The sequence below is a fragment of the Perca flavescens genome, chromosome 16, assembly GCF_004354835.1.
Source record: "Perca flavescens isolate YP-PL-M2 chromosome 16, PFLA_1.0, whole genome shotgun sequence".
NCBI classification, from domain to species: domain Eukaryota; kingdom Metazoa; phylum Chordata; class Actinopteri; order Perciformes; family Percidae; genus Perca; species Perca flavescens.
This window is the reverse complement of record NC_041346.1, coordinates 30,256,324-30,275,768: the sequence shown is the minus strand read 5'-3', so window position 1 is coordinate 30,275,768 and position 19,445 is coordinate 30,256,324. Positions and strand designations below refer to the sequence as shown.

General features: G+C 42.5%; 1 protein-coding gene across 3 annotated transcripts; it reads left to right on the top strand.

Moving 5' to 3' along the window:
- Window positions 1-3,895: 3,895 nt before the first annotated feature.
- Window positions 3,896-13,482, top strand: zcchc9 (zinc finger, CCHC domain containing 9). 3 transcript variants are annotated; one of them, XM_028602026.1, is made up of 6 exons: window positions 3,896-3,983; window positions 6,026-6,466; window positions 10,136-10,286; window positions 10,902-10,994; window positions 11,078-11,146; window positions 13,219-13,482. In XM_028602026.1, the coding sequence occupies exons 2-6, from the start codon at window positions 6,047-6,049 to the stop codon at window positions 13,329-13,331; spliced, it is 846 nt and encodes a 281-aa protein (XP_028457827.1). In that variant the 5' UTR covers window positions 3,896-3,983; window positions 6,026-6,046; the 3' UTR covers window positions 13,332-13,482. The 3 variants fall into 3 exon arrangements, with proteins under 3 accessions (XP_028457827.1, XP_028457829.1, XP_028457828.1); XM_028602028.1 differs by lacking the exon at window positions 3,896-3,983 and adding an exon at window positions 4,011-4,035; XM_028602027.1 differs by lacking the exon at window positions 3,896-3,983 and adding an exon at window positions 4,343-4,441.
- Window positions 13,483-19,445: the final 5,963 nt, after the last annotated feature.

The window sequence follows — 19,445 nt, the reverse complement described above, 5'->3', positions numbered from 1 at the left end:
TCTATACATACTGGCAGAAATAATAGCATTCCTATTTTACTTTTTTAATTTTCACAAGTTTAACTATTGACACCACTTACATTATCTGCAGACTTAACCTGTCATTTAGAGAGGGGGACCAGGCAGAGCTGATGCGTGTACAGGGGGAACTCAAAGTCAAGCTGGGAGAGGCTAAGTAGGAATACAGAAAGATGGTGGAACTGAAGTTGCAGGAGAACAACGTGAAGGAGGTCTGCGACGGACTGAAGACCATCACTGGCCTGAGGAAGAGTAGCAGCTCTGTGGAGGGAGATCTGGACAGGGCGAACCAGTTAAATCACTCCTACAACAGGTTCAACTGCCCAGCTCCAGCTGCAGTGGTCTGGCCACCACCCACTGCTCACCCAGACAATGCTCTTGCTTGCTTGCTTGCCTGCCCAACCAATACTTCCCCCCTCACTCTCACTCTCACTCTCGGGATCTCCGTGACTATTTATACCTGCGCTGGTGGTGGCGACGCTAGCTGCAGTCTTCTCCTGAACAGAGGTGGCGCTAATGAGGAAAGGCTACCGACGTTGCTCTTTCTACGGACTAGAAGAAGAAGAAGAAAAAGGTAAACAACGGCAGAAGTGGTAGCAGCATTGCCGTCAATGCTTGAATTTGATTGGATGGCCTACTTGGTGGGATCGAGCCTTTCATTCACCATAAAATAACTAATCTTAACCCAGCCGGCAGAATATTACGAATTTTGACGTCACGGTGGCGCGCGCCACCTTGGATGCGTGTAGTATAATTCACGTGTTAGTCACCATCTGTTTGGAAAGTGTCTATATTTCAGTAACGTTTTGAAATTAGCACTTCACCAGCTAGCAGTACTTTGTGGGCAGTTGTGTTAAAGTTTGCTCGCTAACATAACATAAACTGGCTGGCAGACACTTCGCAAATAACCTCAGACTTATCACCCCCTAGCGTTATGGCGGTGAAATGCACCGCGATGCAGAGCAGCCCCGACGCAGAGCTCCGAAAGGGTCACGACCCCGTAGGAGAGACGGTGTAGCTACGGCGTGGAGTTGACGCAGAGGCATAAAACAGCCTTGAGGCTCCTTGGTTCTGTGGTATGCGGTATGCCATGCACTAGACCCGCTACGATGCCATCACATATCTACTGCACAGGACGCATTCTCACCTGGACGAGGGGAAAAGTGCTGCGAGAATCATGTTCTTTGACTTCTCCAGTGCTTTTAACCCCTCAGACTGGGAGACAAGCTTTTGCAGATGGGTGTGGATGCTCACCTGGTATCCTGGATTACAGACTACCTGACAGGGCGGCCACAGTTCGTCAGACTGAAGAACTGCCTCTCTGACACTGGGATCAGTAGCACTGGAGCACCACAGGGAACTGTGATCTCCCCAGTCTGTTTACCCTGTACACATCTGACTTCTGCTACAACACAAAGTCATGCCCCATGCAGAATAGTGATGGGACAACCGAACAGTCGTTGGTTGGCCTGATCGCTGATCGCGTTCCCCCGCCAGGAACCAAGACACCGCGGAAGACTCGAGCGGTTGCGGTTATATTCGGTCTCGACATATTATTTACACACTCATACTGACCGACACTAGACTCAGGCACTGGCCACGGTTACATTCGGTAGCCTGGTGGGCGGTCTCCTCGTGACAGACTAACTACCATGTAGCAACATTTAACTTAACATAACTACCAAGATAACATTACGTGTATTTGTATTTGATATAATACTTTCCCCTTGGTAATGTAGCCTATGAATTTCCATGAACACAATTAAAAAATGCACAAGACATAAAGGCTTCTGCTATAGGTAACTCAAACTTGCCGAGAACCTAGACACCCGTGATTACATAGACTCATGCATTAGACCTCGTTACCGTCCTTACGGTCTCGTTCAGTAGCCTGGTGCACAGTCTCCTGGTGACAGCCTACCTATCACGTAACAAACATTTAACTTAACATAACTACTAAGATAACATGACGTGCATTTGTATGTGATATCCATCGATAATGTAGTCTATGAATTTGTATGTACACAATCATCTAAGATGCACCAGAAACAAGGCTTGGTTAATAACTCAAACTTGCAGAGAACCAAGACACCGCTTGATTACATTAGACTCGAGCGGGCCGGCCGGTTGCACGGTTACATTCGGTCTCGTTCAGTAGCCTGGTGCGTGGTCTAGGAAGCGCATTTCCTGATTGATTCTACCACCACCACTCCAGTGGAGGCGCTAATGAGCTAGATTACTACACACACAGTAGCAGAAGAATCCCAGCTACACACAACGGCACGAATGAAGTAAAAGAAAAAAACAGGAGTGAGTCGGTTCATTGACGTACGGCACTCGAGTCTCCCGGTTCAGAGACACGAGTCGGGTTGATTAACCGGCTCTTCGGTCAGTTTGTCAACACTAATGCAGAGGTTTTCAGACAATACTGCAATTGTGGGGTGTATTAGGGATGGGCAGCAGGAGGAGTACAGGGGCCTATTGTGCAATGGTGTAAACTCAACCACCTACAACTCAACACTTCTAAGACCAAGCAGATGGTGGTGGATTTCCGTAGGTATAAGCCCGCTCTGCTGCCAGTCTCCATTGACGGGGTCAAAATGGAGGTGGAAAACACTGAAGCACTCTACAAGAAAGGGCAGAGCTGGCTGTACTTCCTGTGGAGGCTGCGGTCCTATAATGTCTGCAGCAAGCTCCTCTGGATGTTTTATCAGTCTGTTGTTGCCAGTGTCCTCTTCTATATTGTGGTATGCTGGGGAGGAAGCACTAAGAAGAGGGATGCTGGGATGCTGGGTGCTGAACTGGAGTGCATCACTTCAATATCAGGTAAAAGGACCCTGAACAAACTGAACAAAATTTTGGACAATGACTGTCATCCACTCCACAGCACTATCACAAAGCAGAAGAGCATCATCAGCTCAAGGCTACGCACACTGCCATGCACAGCTGACAGACTCAGAAAGTAATTTGTCCCCAGGTCCATACAACTCTACAATGCTTCACAAATGCTTGTCAGTTGGTCAGTTACAGGTCAGTTAGTGTACTCTGTAGGTACTCAAGATGGCGACACTCAGCTGGAAAAAGAGCGGATGACGTAGAAGGTGACCGATATTCATCAATATTAGGCCATATGCATAACCCTCCTCCCTCCCTTCCTCCTTCCCCCAGCCTGGACTGAGGTCTAATTTAATATTTGAACAGTGGCTGTAACCCTATTACTTCAAATGTCTAATATTGACTGTTGATTTGTGTCTATCCTAATATCTACTTTATTCCCTTGTAATGCCAATAATGTAATTGTCTTTTTTTAAACTTTATCCTTGCACTGCTATAGTTTTTATATTAGGCTACTATGTCTACATTATTCTCTTACATTGTTCATATTTAATGCTGGTCTCTAGACTTTATCCTTGCACTATTGGACTTATTTGCACTACCACCATGACACACACACTCATAGAGCACCTTACCATGCAGACTGACACACAGGGTCAGTCCCTGCCCTGTCACTGCAGGTGTCTCATGCTTATACATCCCTCAGTACATTCATATGGATTTTTTATTTAGTATCTTTTCTTTTATTGTCTATATTATTCATGTGGATTTGTTATTTTAGCATCCTGTTTATGATGTGTGTATGTTGATACAAAAAGTGTCTGTCTGTCTGTCTGTCTATCTGTCTATCTGTCTATCTGTCTGTCTGTCTGTCTGACTGACTGTCTGATAATTGCTCTACACGTTGCGATCCGCCAATAAACAACGTCAAATAACGAATGACCCGCCCTCTACTCTGCCTATGATTGGCTAATACTCGTTGCATGTGTTCGGATTGGTTAGGGTTAACAGGGTAAGCCAATCAGAGGCAGAGTAAGGCAGAGTAGGGCGGGACATTCCTATGCCGTCATAGGAAACGCAAATTCGCTTCCAGCAATAATACAAAACACATGGGCTGAATATCTCGGAAGGTAACGTTGTTTTTTAATCTTACATTCATCTTTTTTTCAAACAAAATCTCCGGTAGGGAGAGTTTATTTTGTCATCATGTTGAATTAGGTATCGTCGCTAGTCGGGAAAATGCCTTTCTTCCAATAAAAACTAGGGTAACGCTCTGTGTTTTAGCTAGCTTAACGTTAGCTTATAGCTGCTAACGTAGAAAACAGAAAAACGTAAGCTAACGTTATTGCTAACGTCAGTTGTTTTGAAGTATAGTAATTTATTACAATATTACAAAAATTTGTTACATTCAACAACTACAGACAGTCTCAGCAATGGTTGACACGTTATTCGTGTGCTCTAAACTTCTGTAACTTTACAGAAAACAGGAAAAAGAAGCATTCAGAGACTTTACTGAAGTAGAAGTACTAGAAGTACTAATGCCACTGTGACAATACTCCACTAACGTTACAAGTTCTGCCTTCAACATGTATGTATCCGCTAAAAGTAGTTAAATGTAAAATGTTTCCTGTCAGTGCTTCCTCTTCTATCTCATGTTAATATGGATTAATATTCCTGCCGCGTTCATGTGTGTGTTGCATTTTCCTGCTGTAGATGTGTAAGGTTTATTTTAACTCCTTAATATGCTGTCGGGTAGAGCTGGATATTGGATACGATATTGATTATGAATATTGCGATATCGATATTAATTTGGATATTTTTAAACGTATGTAAAATTACACAAGTTACGGGAAAACGCATCAAAATAGATTCATAACAAATTAAACAAGTTTTTAATCAACACAAGGTTCATATATTGGACTTGTGACACCACATGAGTAAATAAATAACGACCATGTACACACACACACACACACACACACACACACACACACACACACACACACACACACACACACGTTGTACTAGTCATATTGGACTGGTCCAACATAAAGAAATAAATAAGGACCATGTTTACAGAACAGGACATGTTGTAGTGGTTGGACAGTATAAAATATATAAATAAATAAAGAGAACAGGACATGTTTGATTGGTTGGACTGAATGAAATATATAAATAAAGAGAACAGGACACAACTTTTCTTTCTCTTCTCTGATTCGTTCCGTTTAGTTGTCTCAATCTATTTCTTCCCTTACACTGTCACTCTGTCGAAATATGCCCACATGCACGCTCCATGGGGTTGGTCACGTAGTGGCCCCGTGCACTAACGTGCAGTTGGCACGGTAACTGGCCATTGAAACGTGATCATTACAGCGTTTCAAGCTCTAAATCAAACGTCACTAAGCCACACAGCCAACGGATGGGACGCAGCTCCACAATATAAACATAATATTGCATACTTATCGCGACACTTTCGATATGATATTGCGCAACGTGATATGGCGATGACGATATTGAGTCGATATATCGTGCACCCCTACTTAAACGTTTTGGAAACTTTTGATTGTGTCAGAAAACCAGCCCTGTTTTCAGCTGTGTGACCATGCATTTTCCAGCTGATCCAAGAGGCTTTTTAAAGACTATTTAACTGAAGAAGTTTTTTTTTTTTTTTTTTTCCAACATATAAAGGCACACTTCATCCTCCAGTTTATCACAAACATTCAACATCAGCACATCTGTTACGTGGTTGTCAATGGACAGGAAGGAGAGGGAAAAACTGTCGTCTGAAAAGAAAAGTAGCTTCAGAACCATGTATTGATGTTATTTGATGAATGGATTAGTAGTTTGGTCTCTAAAATGTCAGAAAACAGTGAAAAATGTGGCTCAGTGTTTCCCCAAAAGCCCAAAGATGACATCCTCAAATGTCTTGTTTTGTCCACAACTCAAAAATATTCAGTTCACTGTCCCTGAGACTAGAACAATATTCACATTTAACACGCTGACATCAGAGAAGTACTCTTTACTTACAACTAGTTGCCGACTAATTCAATAGTTGACAACTACTCAATCAATCTTTGCAGCGCTAAAGCTAACTGTTTTTAAAATGCAAAACTATGTTGTTGCCATCAAATATTTAATCTGAAACACACTTTTTTTTTTTTCGTGTCTTTAGCTTCAGCCGCAGAGTGCAGTCATGACGAGGTGGGCGAGAGCCAATAATGTGCATAAACACAAGCCGGCCGAGGCCACTCCATGGAGTCAGCTGAGAGGAGGAGGAGGAGGAGGAGGAGGAGGAAGAGGAGGAGCAGGAGCAGCAGCAGCAGCAGCAGGAGGAGGAGGAGGAGGAGGACCTCAGAGGGACCATCTGAGAGGGACTCAGGCTGGCGGATCAGCCGTGAAGAAGCCCAACCGTCCGAAGAAGGACTACGCCAGCGAGGACGTCAACGGCTTCCTGGAGTACCTCCAGCAGACGGGCCAGCCGCTGCCCCGGGGGAGTAACGGAGGGAGGGAGGGGGAGCGGGAATTCAGGGAGGAGGCGGAAATGGCCCTGAGGAAAGACCGGAGACGAGAGGACCGGAGGGTAAAGAGGCAGGACAACAAGAAGAGCAACATGGTGAGTGATTTTGCACCTCGTGTTTCAGACACTGAACCAGGACCGCGTCACTGTTTTTTCTCTTTTTCATCAAACCACAGTTTTTGCAAGTTCCCATAAAATTGCATAAATATCATATAGCATAGACAGAAAACGTGCCGCATAATCAAGGATTTTTGCCTGCAACAATCACAAAAAAACCCAAATTTTTCTGGAAGCACTGTCTGTCAGGCCCAGACTAGAGCTGTAATCAGGCCTTAAAAGTTTGGCCCGACAAGGCCCCGAGCCCCACAAGTACATTTTGATTGACAACTTTTGTAAAAGCCCCAACACACACACACAGAGAGAGAGAGAAACGGACAGAGACACACACACACACACAGAAACGGACAGAGACACACACACACACACACAGAGAAACAGACAGAGACACACACACACACAGAGAGAGAGAGAGAGAGAGAGAAACAGACAGAGACACACACACACACACAGAGAAACAGACAGAGACACACACACACACACAGAGAGAGAGAGAGAGAGAAACAGACGGAGACACACACACACACACACACACAGAGAGAGAGATTTGGACAGTAACACACACACACACACACAGAGAAACAGACAGACACATACAGAGAGAGAGAGAGAGAGAGAGAAACGGACAGTGACACACACACACACACACACAGAGAAACAGACAGAGACACACACACACACAGAGAGAGAGAGAAACAGACCGAGACACACACACACACACACACACAGAGAGAAACGGACAGAGACACACACACACACACACAAAGAGAAACGGACACACACACACACACACACACACACACACACACACACACACACAGAGAAACGGACAGAGACACACCCACACAGAAACGGAAAGAGACACACACACACACACAGAGAGAGAGAGATTTGGACAGTGACACACACACACACACAGAGAGAGAGAGATTTGGACAGTGACACACACACACACACAGAGAGAAACGGACAGAGACACACACACACACACACACACAGAGAGAAACAGACAGAGACACACACGCACACAGAGAGAGAGAAACGGACAGAGACACACACACACACAGAGAAACGGACACACACACACACACACAGAGAGAGAGAGAGATTCGGACAGTGACACACACCCAGAGAGAGAAACGGACAGTGACACACACACACACACACACACACACACACACACACACACACACACACACACACACACACACACACACACAGAGAGAGAGAGAAACAGACCGAGACACACACACACACAGAGAGAAACGGACAGAGACACACACACACACAAAGAGAAAACACACACACACACACACACACACACACACACACACACACACACAGAGAGAGAGAAACGGACAGAGACACACACACCCACACAGAAACGGACAGAGACACACACACACACACACACACAAAGAGAAACGGACACACACACACACACACACACACACACACACACACACACACACACAGAGAGAGAAACGGACAGAGACACACACACCCACACAGAAACGGACAGAGACACACACACACACACACACACACACACACACACACACACAGAGAGACGGACAGAGACACACACACCCACACAGAAACGGACAGAGACACACACACACACACACACACAAAGAGAAACGGACACACACACACACACACACACACACACACACACACACACACAGAGAGAGAAACGGACAGAGACACACACACCCACACAGAAACGGACAGAGACACACACACACACACACACACACACACACACACACAGAGAGAGAGAGATTTGGACACACACACACACACACAGAGAGAGAAACGGACAGAGACACACACACACACACACACACACACACACAGAGAGAAACAGACAGAAACACACACAGAGAGAGAGAGAAACAGACAGAGACACACACACACAAAGAGACACACACACACACACACACACACACACACAGAGAGAGAGAGAAACAAACAGAGACACACACACACACACACACAGAGAGAAATGGACAGAGACACACACACACACAAAGAAAAACGGACACACACACACACAGAGAGAGAGAGATTCGGACAGTGACACACACACACACAGAGAGAGAAACGGACAGAGACACACACACACACACACACACACACACAAAGAGAAACGGACACAGACACACAAAGAGAAACGGACACACACACACCCAGAGAGATTCGGACAGAGACACACAAAGAGAAACGGACACAGACACACAAAGAGAAACGGACACACACACACCCAGAGAGATTCGGACAGAGACACACAAAGAGAAACGGACACAGACACACAAAGAGAAACGGACACACACACACCCAGAGAGATTCGGACAGAGACACACCCCCAGAGAGGGGAGAGAGAGCCGTTATGTAGAGTGGAGGGGAGAAGGACCGGCCTGGAGGAAGGAGCCGGGTTCTTCTTCTGCAGCGTATATTCTGGACGTAGATGGTGTACGCGAGCTGCGGTAAGAAAGTGCCGCTCGTCATGACCTGCTGGTCCCAAAGCTCGGTCCGTGCACTCCGTCCCACGAGTACCGTACGGTACCACAAACCATGGCTACCGCTGCCCATGCTCCTCCAATGACCGAGCGCGTCTGTGGACAGAGAACAAAAAGTGTGTGTGTGAACAGGATTTGTCAGCATCGGCATGCCGGTTATTAAAACACACATGGCCTGTAATGGGAAAAATCCCATTGAAGCATTTATTCTTGTAAACCTTATGTTTTATTAGCACATTGCAATTTTCTTTTCTTTTTCTTTTCTTTTTTTTTTTTTTGGATGTAAGAAAAGAAACGTCAAGTCATTCCTGCATGTGGATTGGAGTGTGTTTAAACTTCAGAGACCGAGAGTCTGAGAGAAAGTGAATGCCCTTTGTGTGAACTGATAATCTACAAGGCCACAAAGTCTAAGATGAAGTGGTTTCTTTCTGTTAAATGCCAGTACTGGGTCTACATCTTTACTGTCGCCAGAGAGAAGGGTCTAAAAGGTTTTCTATCTTTATTGTTAGAAAGAATGTGCAAGTCATGTATACAGTGGATTGTGTTTGAACGTCACTCCCCTTTTCCCGATGTGCATTTAAGCTCTCACTCATTTGAAGAATCTTTTTCCACACCGAGCTACGTGCTTCTTGTGAACTTGTATTCCTCCTATTTGCAAATATATCTTTAATAAAATACCAAAACCCAACTTGGTTTTAGTCTCAGACTGTCTTATTTGTTTCAACTTACTAAACTCTAAAAACTCCCCCCTGCTGCAAAGGAAACTTCCACAACAGGCCTTCCACCAGAGTTTAGACGTTTTATCTGAAAAGCTAAAACGTTTTTAATTGACTTTAAGCCCTGCATTTGTTGTTTTTACTGTCCCATATTCTGTTTTCCTGTTATATATTTAGTTGAGCTGTGTACTTAGATTATCCAAAATGTTACCCAGAATGTCCAAACCCAGAGAAATCCTTAACTCTAGTGTCAGAAAACTACAAAATGCCGTGATAATTTGTGCTTTGTAAATAAATGGCTAAGTCTTTCTCTGATGTCAGACTGGTTTAAAGGCCAGATATTCCCTCTGATGCTCCCTCTCATCACTCTCCTCGTTTCCTCCTCTCCTTGTTTCCTTCCCTCCTCCCAGCTGTGTTTTAACTGCAGGAAGCCCGGCCACGGCCTGGCCGACTGTCCCGAGGCGGACCGAGACGAGGAGATGGGCCGAGGCATCTGCTACCGCTGCGGCTCCACCGAACACGAGATCCAGAAGTGTAGAGCTAAAGTGGACCCCGCTCTGGGTGAGGACCACGCGGTCTGTGATATACAGTACAGGCCAAAAGTTTGGACACACCTTCTCATTCAATGTGTTTCCTTTTTATTTTCATGACTATTTACATTGTAGATTCTCACTGAAGGCATCACAACTATGAATGAACGCATATGGAAGTATGTACTTAACAAAAAAGTGTGAAATAACTGAAAACATGTCTTATATTTTAGATTCTTCAAAGTAGCCACCCTTTGCTTTTTCTGATAACTCTGCAAACCCTTGGTGTTCTCTCAATGAGCTTCATGAGGTAGTCACCTGAAATGGTTTTACCTTCACAGGTGTGCTTTGTCAGGGTTAATTAGTGGAATTATTCCCTTATTAATAAAAAAGCAAAGGGTGGCTACTTTGAAGAATCTAAAATATAAGACATGTTTTCAGTTATTTCACACTTTTTTGTTAAGTACATAATTCCATATGTGTTCATTCATAGTTGTGATGCCTTCAGTGAGAATCTACAATGTAAATAGTCATGAAAATAAAAAGAAAACACATTGAATGAGAAGGTGTGTCCAAACTTTTGGCCTGTACTGTAAATAAATATTTAATACGGCTTTAATAATGTTCAATATTTCTGTGTTTTCAGGCGAATACCCGTATGCTAAGTGCTTCATCTGTAGTAAGACGGGCCACTTGTCGCGGGCCTGCCCAGATAATCCTAAAGGACTTTACGCACAAGGTACCAAACGCAGATATAATATCACATTGTAAAGTATTTAATTAACATTCCATCAGTTTACATGATCACGTGTGTGTCTGCAGGAGGTTCCTGTCGTGTTTGTGGTTCAGTGGAACATTTCCAGAAGGACTGTCCGGAGCATCAGGCTGCAAGTGAGTCATCTTCAAACTGCTTCCTCGGCCAAAAAAAATACAGAAATATTACGTTTTAATGAAATGCAATATTAGGGTTATAAAGCTTTTGGGGGAAAATGAGCCGCGGTGCTGTGTTACACAGCATTAGAGCTGCAACTAACGATTGTTTGCATTGTCAATTCCTCTGTGGATTGTGATCTCCATGAATGACATCTTTAAAATGTCAGAATATGTGTCCTTGGGCAAGACACTGAACCCTGAATTGCTCCCGATTCTGCGCCATCGGAGTGTAAATGTGTGTGAATGTTTATCTGATGAGCAGGTGGCACCTTGTACGGCAGCCTCGGCCACCTGTGTGTGAATTATTTAACCTTTATTTAACCAGGTTAGTCTCATTGAGATATAAAATCTATTTTTCAAGAGACACCTGGCCAAGATGGCAGAACAAGTGTGTTACATAAAACAACAATTTGCAATCACAAAAGAGGCAAAGACATCTCAAGTGCATTCCAATTAAATAAAAGTATCATTAGTTAAAACATTTACACGTGTGGATGGACTCACGTTCTATGGTTTTAACATAACCTTTAAAATTGTTAAAGGAAATTAGACACTGTAGTTTGAGTGTTTTCTGTAGGTCATTCCAACATATTGAGAAGTGAATGGTTCCTGTACTATGTTAAAGCACTCTGAGTAGTCGTTAAGACTAGAAAAGCGTGATATAAATACAGTCCATTTACATATATATTAACATATATATATATATATATATATTATATATTTACCTTGTTAGGTCCGTTTAAAACCAAACCCTGCAGCGTTTTGGTCGGCCAGTCCGGTTGATTTCGTGGCGGTGTGAAAGCTTATCCGATCTCTAGTGCGGATAAAACAAACAAACTCTGGTCGGCTTGAAAACGAGGGGTCTCGGTTCACTTAACCCTCCTGATGTCTTCGGGTCACATTTGACCCATTTTCCCCAAAAAATTATATCAGAAATTTGGGTTTCTTTCAACCTAATTGCCAAACATGGATGGTTCCATTTAACGCTCTTAAATAAAATGAAGGATCAGTACACTACTTTAATTGAATTTTGGGTGTGTTATTAATTTGTATAGCATATCTCTGCATTTTAAAATCAACAATTAGGTTTAGTGTCCATGAATTCTGAGAATAAATGTGAAACTGGTTGCATGAGTTGATAGTAGTGGGGGGAAAGCACCAAACATAAAAGTGACAAAAATGTTGAAAAAAGGGTCAAAAACATTGAAGAAAAAAAAGCGACAATAAGCGGGGAAAAAAAAGAAAAAGTGCCGGAAACCTAGGGGAAATATCTTTTAGAAAAAAGTGTCAACATTTCTTTAGCCGGGAGGACAAGACGAGGGTTGAGGTGAAAACGTGATCCGACTACAGGAAGCGAACGGAGCATTTACTAGCCTGCCTTTTTGCAACTTTGCACACAATTTACAGACTTCTATGTGATTTAAGGGCCGATAACTTTCAGATCCACGAGCTGTTCTGAGCACACGTCGTTGGTCGTCTGTGTGACATCATCAGTATGTGTGACATCATCTCTCTCTCTCTCTCTCCTTTAATCGCCGTCTGTCAGCTGCTCATTGTTCGCCTTTTTTCTAAAATATTAGAAACACTAGAGCAGAACCAGAAAACCCGAGACCTTACAAATGTTGGTGTTTCTCCATTAATTCTGAGAGTGTCGGGGAGTTTCGGATGTTCTGTCCAATGTGATATTGTGTGTTTCTTATCTCTCTCTCTCTCTCAATTTTATGTTGCTTTATTGGCATGACAAAAAAAATACATCTGTGTTGCCAAAGCATAAGAACAAACATACAGATAAAATGTCAAGGAGTAAATACATCTGATGTAGTAGTAGTAGTAGTAATAATAATAATAATAATAATAATAATAATACAAGTAAACATATTATAATTATGATATAGATGCAGACACTAAACAACTTCCCTCGGAGGGTACATTGAAACAATCCTATTAAAAAGAAAAGAATACAAATAACTAAAATAATAAATTAGAAAAGAAATGATAATCTATACAATCTATACTCTCTCTGCTTCCAGCTAACTCGGTGACGGTTCCCTGGTTGTCCAACAACATGAGCGCCGACCACGAGGATGTCCACGTCCCGGTGAAGAAAACCAAACCCAAACAAGAGAAGGTGGTGAAGTTCTGATGTGGAGCCGAGTCATCGTTTCGGACTCTGTTTCTCTGTTTCTCTCTCTCTGGATTCTGATAAATGGACTAATCTCTGTTTCCTCAGACACCTTCTGATTCTCTCTGTGTATATTTGAAATCCTTTTTTATTAAAGTATTTCTTCCGTGTATTTACAGCGTTACTTCATTCCAGTGCTTGAACAATACTTTTGATTATGGAGTTGTTGTTTCAGCCAGTTATCGAGACAAAACATTAGCTGTTACAGGCTAAGTGTACTACCTTTTGGTTTAAAAATGAATATCTTCTGCTGCGTTTCCCCCTCTCATTCCCCCTGCTCTGGCGTTTCCCCCTCTCATTCCTCCTGCTCTGGCATTTCCCCCGCTCATTCCCCCTGCTCTGGCGTTTCCGAGCCCCTAAACTGGAGACATTTGGAGCTGAAAACTGGAAGAAGCTAGTAAGTGGACCTTGAGTTTGACTCATAACAAACTCAATCAATCTCAATCAGTTGGATGCACTAATCTGTGAAAGACATTTTATGAAACAATCTCACTGCACGGTCCATTTTGTAGCTTTTGATAATATCACATTATCTTTGTCTGTAGAGGGAATGTACTGTATATGTAATATTGTGCCACAGATCTACACAATCTGTATGCAGGCTGCAACGCATTCTCGTCAATGCATTCGTATGATGTTGCACAACAATCTTAGGATATCCTACAGAATTAGACAAAGACAGTTAAGTTTAGACACCAAAACGACTAGTTAAGATTAGAGAAATGATCGTGGTTTGGGTTAAAACACTGGTCCCTTTACAGTGGTGTGAAAAAGTGTTTGCCCCCTTCCTCATTTCCTGTTCCTTTGCATGTTTGTCACACTTAAGTGTTTCGGAACATCAAACCAATTTAAACAATAGTCAAGGACAACACAAGTAAACACAAAATGCAATTTGTAAATGAAGGTGTTTATCATTAAAAGGAGAAAAAAAATCCAAACCATCATGGCCCTGTGTGAAAAAGTGATTGCCCCCTAAACCTAATAACTGGTTGGGCCACCCTTAGCAGCAACAACTGCAACCAAGCGTTTGCGATAACGTGCAATGAGGCTTTTACAGCGTCCTGGAGGAATTTTGGCCCACTCATCTTTGCAGAATTGTCCTAATTCAGTTACATTAGAGGGTTTTCGAGCATGAACGGCCTTTTAAGGTCATACCACAACATCTCAATAGGATTCAGGTCAGGACTTTGGCTAGGCCACCCAAAGTCTTCATTTTGTTTTTCTTCAGCCATTCGGTGGTGGACTTGCTGGTGTGTTTAGGATCATTGTCCTGCTGCAGAACCCAAGTTCGTTTCAGCTTGAGTACACGAACAGATGGTCGGACATTCTCCTTCAGGATCTCTTGGTAGACAGCAGAATTCATAGTTCCTTTTATCACGGCAAGTCTTCCAGGTCCTGAAGCAGCAAAACAGCCCCAGACCATCACACTGCCACCACCATATTTTACAGTTGGTATAATGTTCTTTTTATGAAATGCAGTGTTCCTTCTACGCCAGATATACTTGGACACACACCTTCCAAAGAGTTCCACTTTTGTCTCATCGGTCCACAGAATGTTGTCCCAAAAGTCTTGGGGATCATCAAGATGTGTTCTGGAGAAATTGAGACGAGCTTTGATGTTCTTTTTGCTCAGCAGTGGTTTTCTCCTTGGAACTCTGCCATGCAGGCCATTTTTGCCCAGTCTTTTCCTGATGGTGGAGGCATGAACGCTGACCTTAACTGAGGCAAGTGAGGCCTGCAGTTCTTTGGACGTTGTTGTGGGGTCTTTTGTGACCTCTTGATGAGTCGTCGCCGCTGCGCTCTTGGGGTAATTTTGGGCGGCCGGCCACTCCTGGGAAGGTTCACCACTGTTCCATGTCTTCGCCATTTGTGGATAATGGCTCTCACTGTGGTTCGCTGGATTCCCAAAGCTTTGGAAATGGCTTTATAACCCTTTCCAGACTGATAGATCTCAATTACTTTCTTTCTCAATTGTTCCTGAATTTCTTTGGGTCTCGGCATGATGTGTAGCTTTTAAGGATCTTCTGGTGGACCTTACTGTGTCAAGCAGCTCCTATTTAAGTGATGCCTTGATTGTGAACAGGTGTGGCAATAATCAGGCCTGGGTGTGGCTAGAGAAATTGAACTCAGGTGTGGACAACCACAGTTATAGTATGTTTTAACAAGGGGGGCAATCACTTTTTCACACAGGGCCATGATGGTTTGGATTTTTTTTCTCCTTTAATAATAAACACCTTCATTTACAAATTGCATTTTGTGTTTACTTGTGTTGTCCTTGACTTTTGTTTAAATTGGTTTGATGTTCCGAAACACTTAAGTGTGACACACATGCAAAGGAACAGGAAATGAGGAAGGGGGCAAACACTTTTTCACACCACTGTAAGTAGTGCTCCCGTGATATGAACACCTGTATCCTGGGTGAAAGTCTTGCGTTTTCTCCTTAACTTCTTCAGAACATGAACACCTGTTTCCTGGGTGAAAGTCTTGTGTTTTCTCCTTAACTTCTTCAGGACATGAACACCTGTTTCCTGGGTGAAAGTCTTGTGTTTTCTCCTTAACTTCTTCAGGACATGAACACCTGTTTCCTGGGTGAAAGTCTTGTGTTTTCTCCTTAACTTAAGCCCTGACACCTGTGTTTTATACGTCTGTCTATGACCAAGCCTGTGTGTTTGTGACTTTGGTTTGAATGCAGCTGTAATGTGAAGACTCGGCCACTCGGTGGCAGCACTGACTCAATCTCAGCTGCTCTGTTGCTGATGGAGACATGAACACATCCAGCCAGCTGACACTTACCTGTGTGATAATGCATTGGATGAAGATGGTGCATGAGCTTCATGATGTGTTCATGTTGCAAAAGAACAGCGGTGGAATGTAACAAAGTAAATTTACTCTAGTACTGTACTTCAGTCCAAATGTTGAGGTACTTTTTCTTTTCATGCCACTTTCTACTTCTACTCTGCTGCTACATTTCAGAGAGAAATATTGGACTTTTTACTCCACTACATTCATCTGTTCCAGCTTTAGTTACTAGTTACTTTAGTTACTCCGCTACATTCATGTTACAGCTTTAGTTACTAGTTACTTTAGTTACTCTGCTACATTCATGTTACAGCTTTAGTTACTAGTTACTTTAGTTACTCCACTGCATTCACCTGTTACAGCTTTAGTTACTAGTTACTTTAGTTACTCTGCTACATCATCTGTTACAGCTTTAGTTACTAGTTACTTTAGTTACTCTACTGCATTCACCTGTTACAGCTTTAGTTACTAGTTACTTTAGTTACTCCGCTACATTCATCTGTTACAGCTTTAGTTACTAGTTACTTTAGTTACTCCGCTACATTCATCTGTTACAGCTTTAGTTACTAGTTACTTTAGTTACTCCGCTACATTCATCTGTTACAGCTTTAGTTACTAGTTACTTTAGTTACTCCGCTACATTCATCTGTTACAGCTTTAGTTTCTAGTTACTTTAGTTACTCCGCTACATTCATCTGTTACAGCTTTAGTTACTAGTTACTTTAGTTACTCCGCTACATTCATCTGTTACAGCTTTAGTTAGTAGTTACTTTAGGTACTCCTCTACATTCATCTGTTACAGCTTTAGTTACTAGTTACTTTAGTTACTCAGCTACATTCATCTGTTCCAGCTTTAGTTACTAGTTACTTTAGGTACTCAGCTACATTCATCTGTTCCAGCTTTAGTTACTAGTTACTTTAGGTACTCCTCTACATTCATCTGTTACAGCTTTAGTTACTAGTTACTTTAGTTACTCCGCTACATTCATCTGTTACAGCTTTAGTTACTAGTTACTAGTTACTTTACACATTTAGATTCCTGCACACATTAACACAATAGTTTATAAAATCTGATGTTATATTCTCAAGTAAACTAGCCGACAATATAACAGCTACAAGTCTACAGCTGAGATGATGAGACCATTAAACACACAGCTGGTTGGATCCTTTACTCTTTCTACAATGGGAGGATTGTTTACTTTTAATACTTAATAACTACATTTTCCTGATGATACTTACAGACTTTAACTTAAGTAACATTTTCAATGCAGGACCTTTACTTCAAGGAACAATGCTGCAAAACAAGTTGGTTTGGGAATTCTATTCGATCTTGAAGCAGAAAGACTCGTGTTCAGTATAAGATTTAACTTCGACAGTGCAGAAAAAGTTCACAACTTAAAAGTCTGACAACATTTTCACCATTGGTTGACATGTTGTTGCTTATAGCTTGCAATTTACACTCACCTAAAGAATTATTAGGAACACCATACTAATACCGTGTTTGACCCTATCCTATCAATATGCAACATGGCATCATGACTTTGCGTAAACATACATGCTACTTTCCGTTATCTGTACGCATTTTGAGCTTTCCACGTGTATGTCTACGCTGTATACAGTGGATGTAAACATACACACCACGTGGCGTTGATAAACACGCTAAACAGCAATTATGCGTCTTGATAACATGCAAAAACGGCATAAGAATTGGCGTGTCATACATACGCCACTTTATGAGATCAGTCTGCAATATGGGCCAACATTTCTAAAGAATGCTTCCAGCACCATGAATCAATGACACAAAGAATGAAGGCAGTTCTGAAGGCGAAAGGGACCCCCCACACCATTACACCCCCTCCACCAGCAGCCTGCCCAGTGGTAACAAGGCATGACCGATCCATGTGCTCATTCTGTTTAAGTCAAATTCTGACTCTACCATCTGAATGTCTCAACAGAAATCGAGACTCATCAGATCAGGCAACATTTTTACGTTCTTCAACTGTCCAATTTTGGTGAACTCGTGCAAATTGTCAACTGGTTTTCCTATTTTTAGTGGAGATGAGTGGTACCCGGTGGGGTCTTCTGCTGGTGTAGCCCACCCACCTCAAAGTTGTGCATGTTGTGGCTTCGCAAATGCTTTGGTGCAGACCTCGGTTGTAACGAGTGGTTATTTGAGTCAAAGTTGATCTTCTATCAGCTGGAATCAGTCGGCCCGTTCTCCTCTGACCTCTAGCATCAACAAGGCATTTTGGCCCCCCAAGACTGCAGCATCCTGGATGTTTTTCCTTTTTCAGACAACTCTTTGTAAACCCTAGAAATGGTTGTGGGTGAGAATCCCAGTAACTGAGCAGATTGTGAAATACTCAGACCAGCCCGTCTGGCACCAACAACCACACTACGCTCAAAGTTGTTAATATCACCTTTCGTTCCTATTCTGACATTCAGTTTGGAGTTCAGGAGATTGTCTAGACCTGGACCACACCCCTAAATGCATTGAAGCAGCTGCCGTGTGATTGGTTGATTAGATAATTGCATTAACGAGGAATTTAACAGGTGTATCTCTATCTATATATCAATTTAGACCTTGGAATTGAAACGGAAGTGCAAGAGCATAAGCAAGATAAAAGTGTGGGAAGACAGAGAAAAGAAGCACTTCTTTTTGGTAGTGGTTGAAAAAAAATCTCTAACAAATTACTTTGGTGTGATCCAGTGGCATCAGAAAAGTGTGAAAACCAAGGCACTGTTGTTAAAGAAAAAGTTGAAAAGCCTTTATTGATGTGCCTAATGCATAGCAAAGATTTAAAAAAAAATGTGCACCGAGATAAGTATATTAATGTGCAGGTCAGACGAGTGTCTGATGTGTAGATTGACAAATATTAACTCTTAGTTTATGTTATTTCACATTGAATTTGTCTCATTATTTTTTCCATTTTTAAGGCTGTTTCTTGCAGTCACCTCTTAGTAATTATATTCGTCGCTACACCTGTTTTAATTTTTCTGAACAAATACTCTCTTGTCCACCATTTCTCTCCACAAAACTACACAACTTTGGTTTCATGTTGCCCTGACTGCAGTTGAAACAGCTGTAGGAGCCACATATTGTATGTTTTTTTTTGTCTCATTTATATTATTAATTGATTATTATATTGCGCCCTTATATTGTTGGTTGGTGGGCATTTTCATCGCGGTTTGAGCAGAAGTGATAACATACAACATTGCTTCACCTGTCACCTGGGTTTTTGGGGATTTTGACAGAGCGGACGGGGGTGAGCCTGG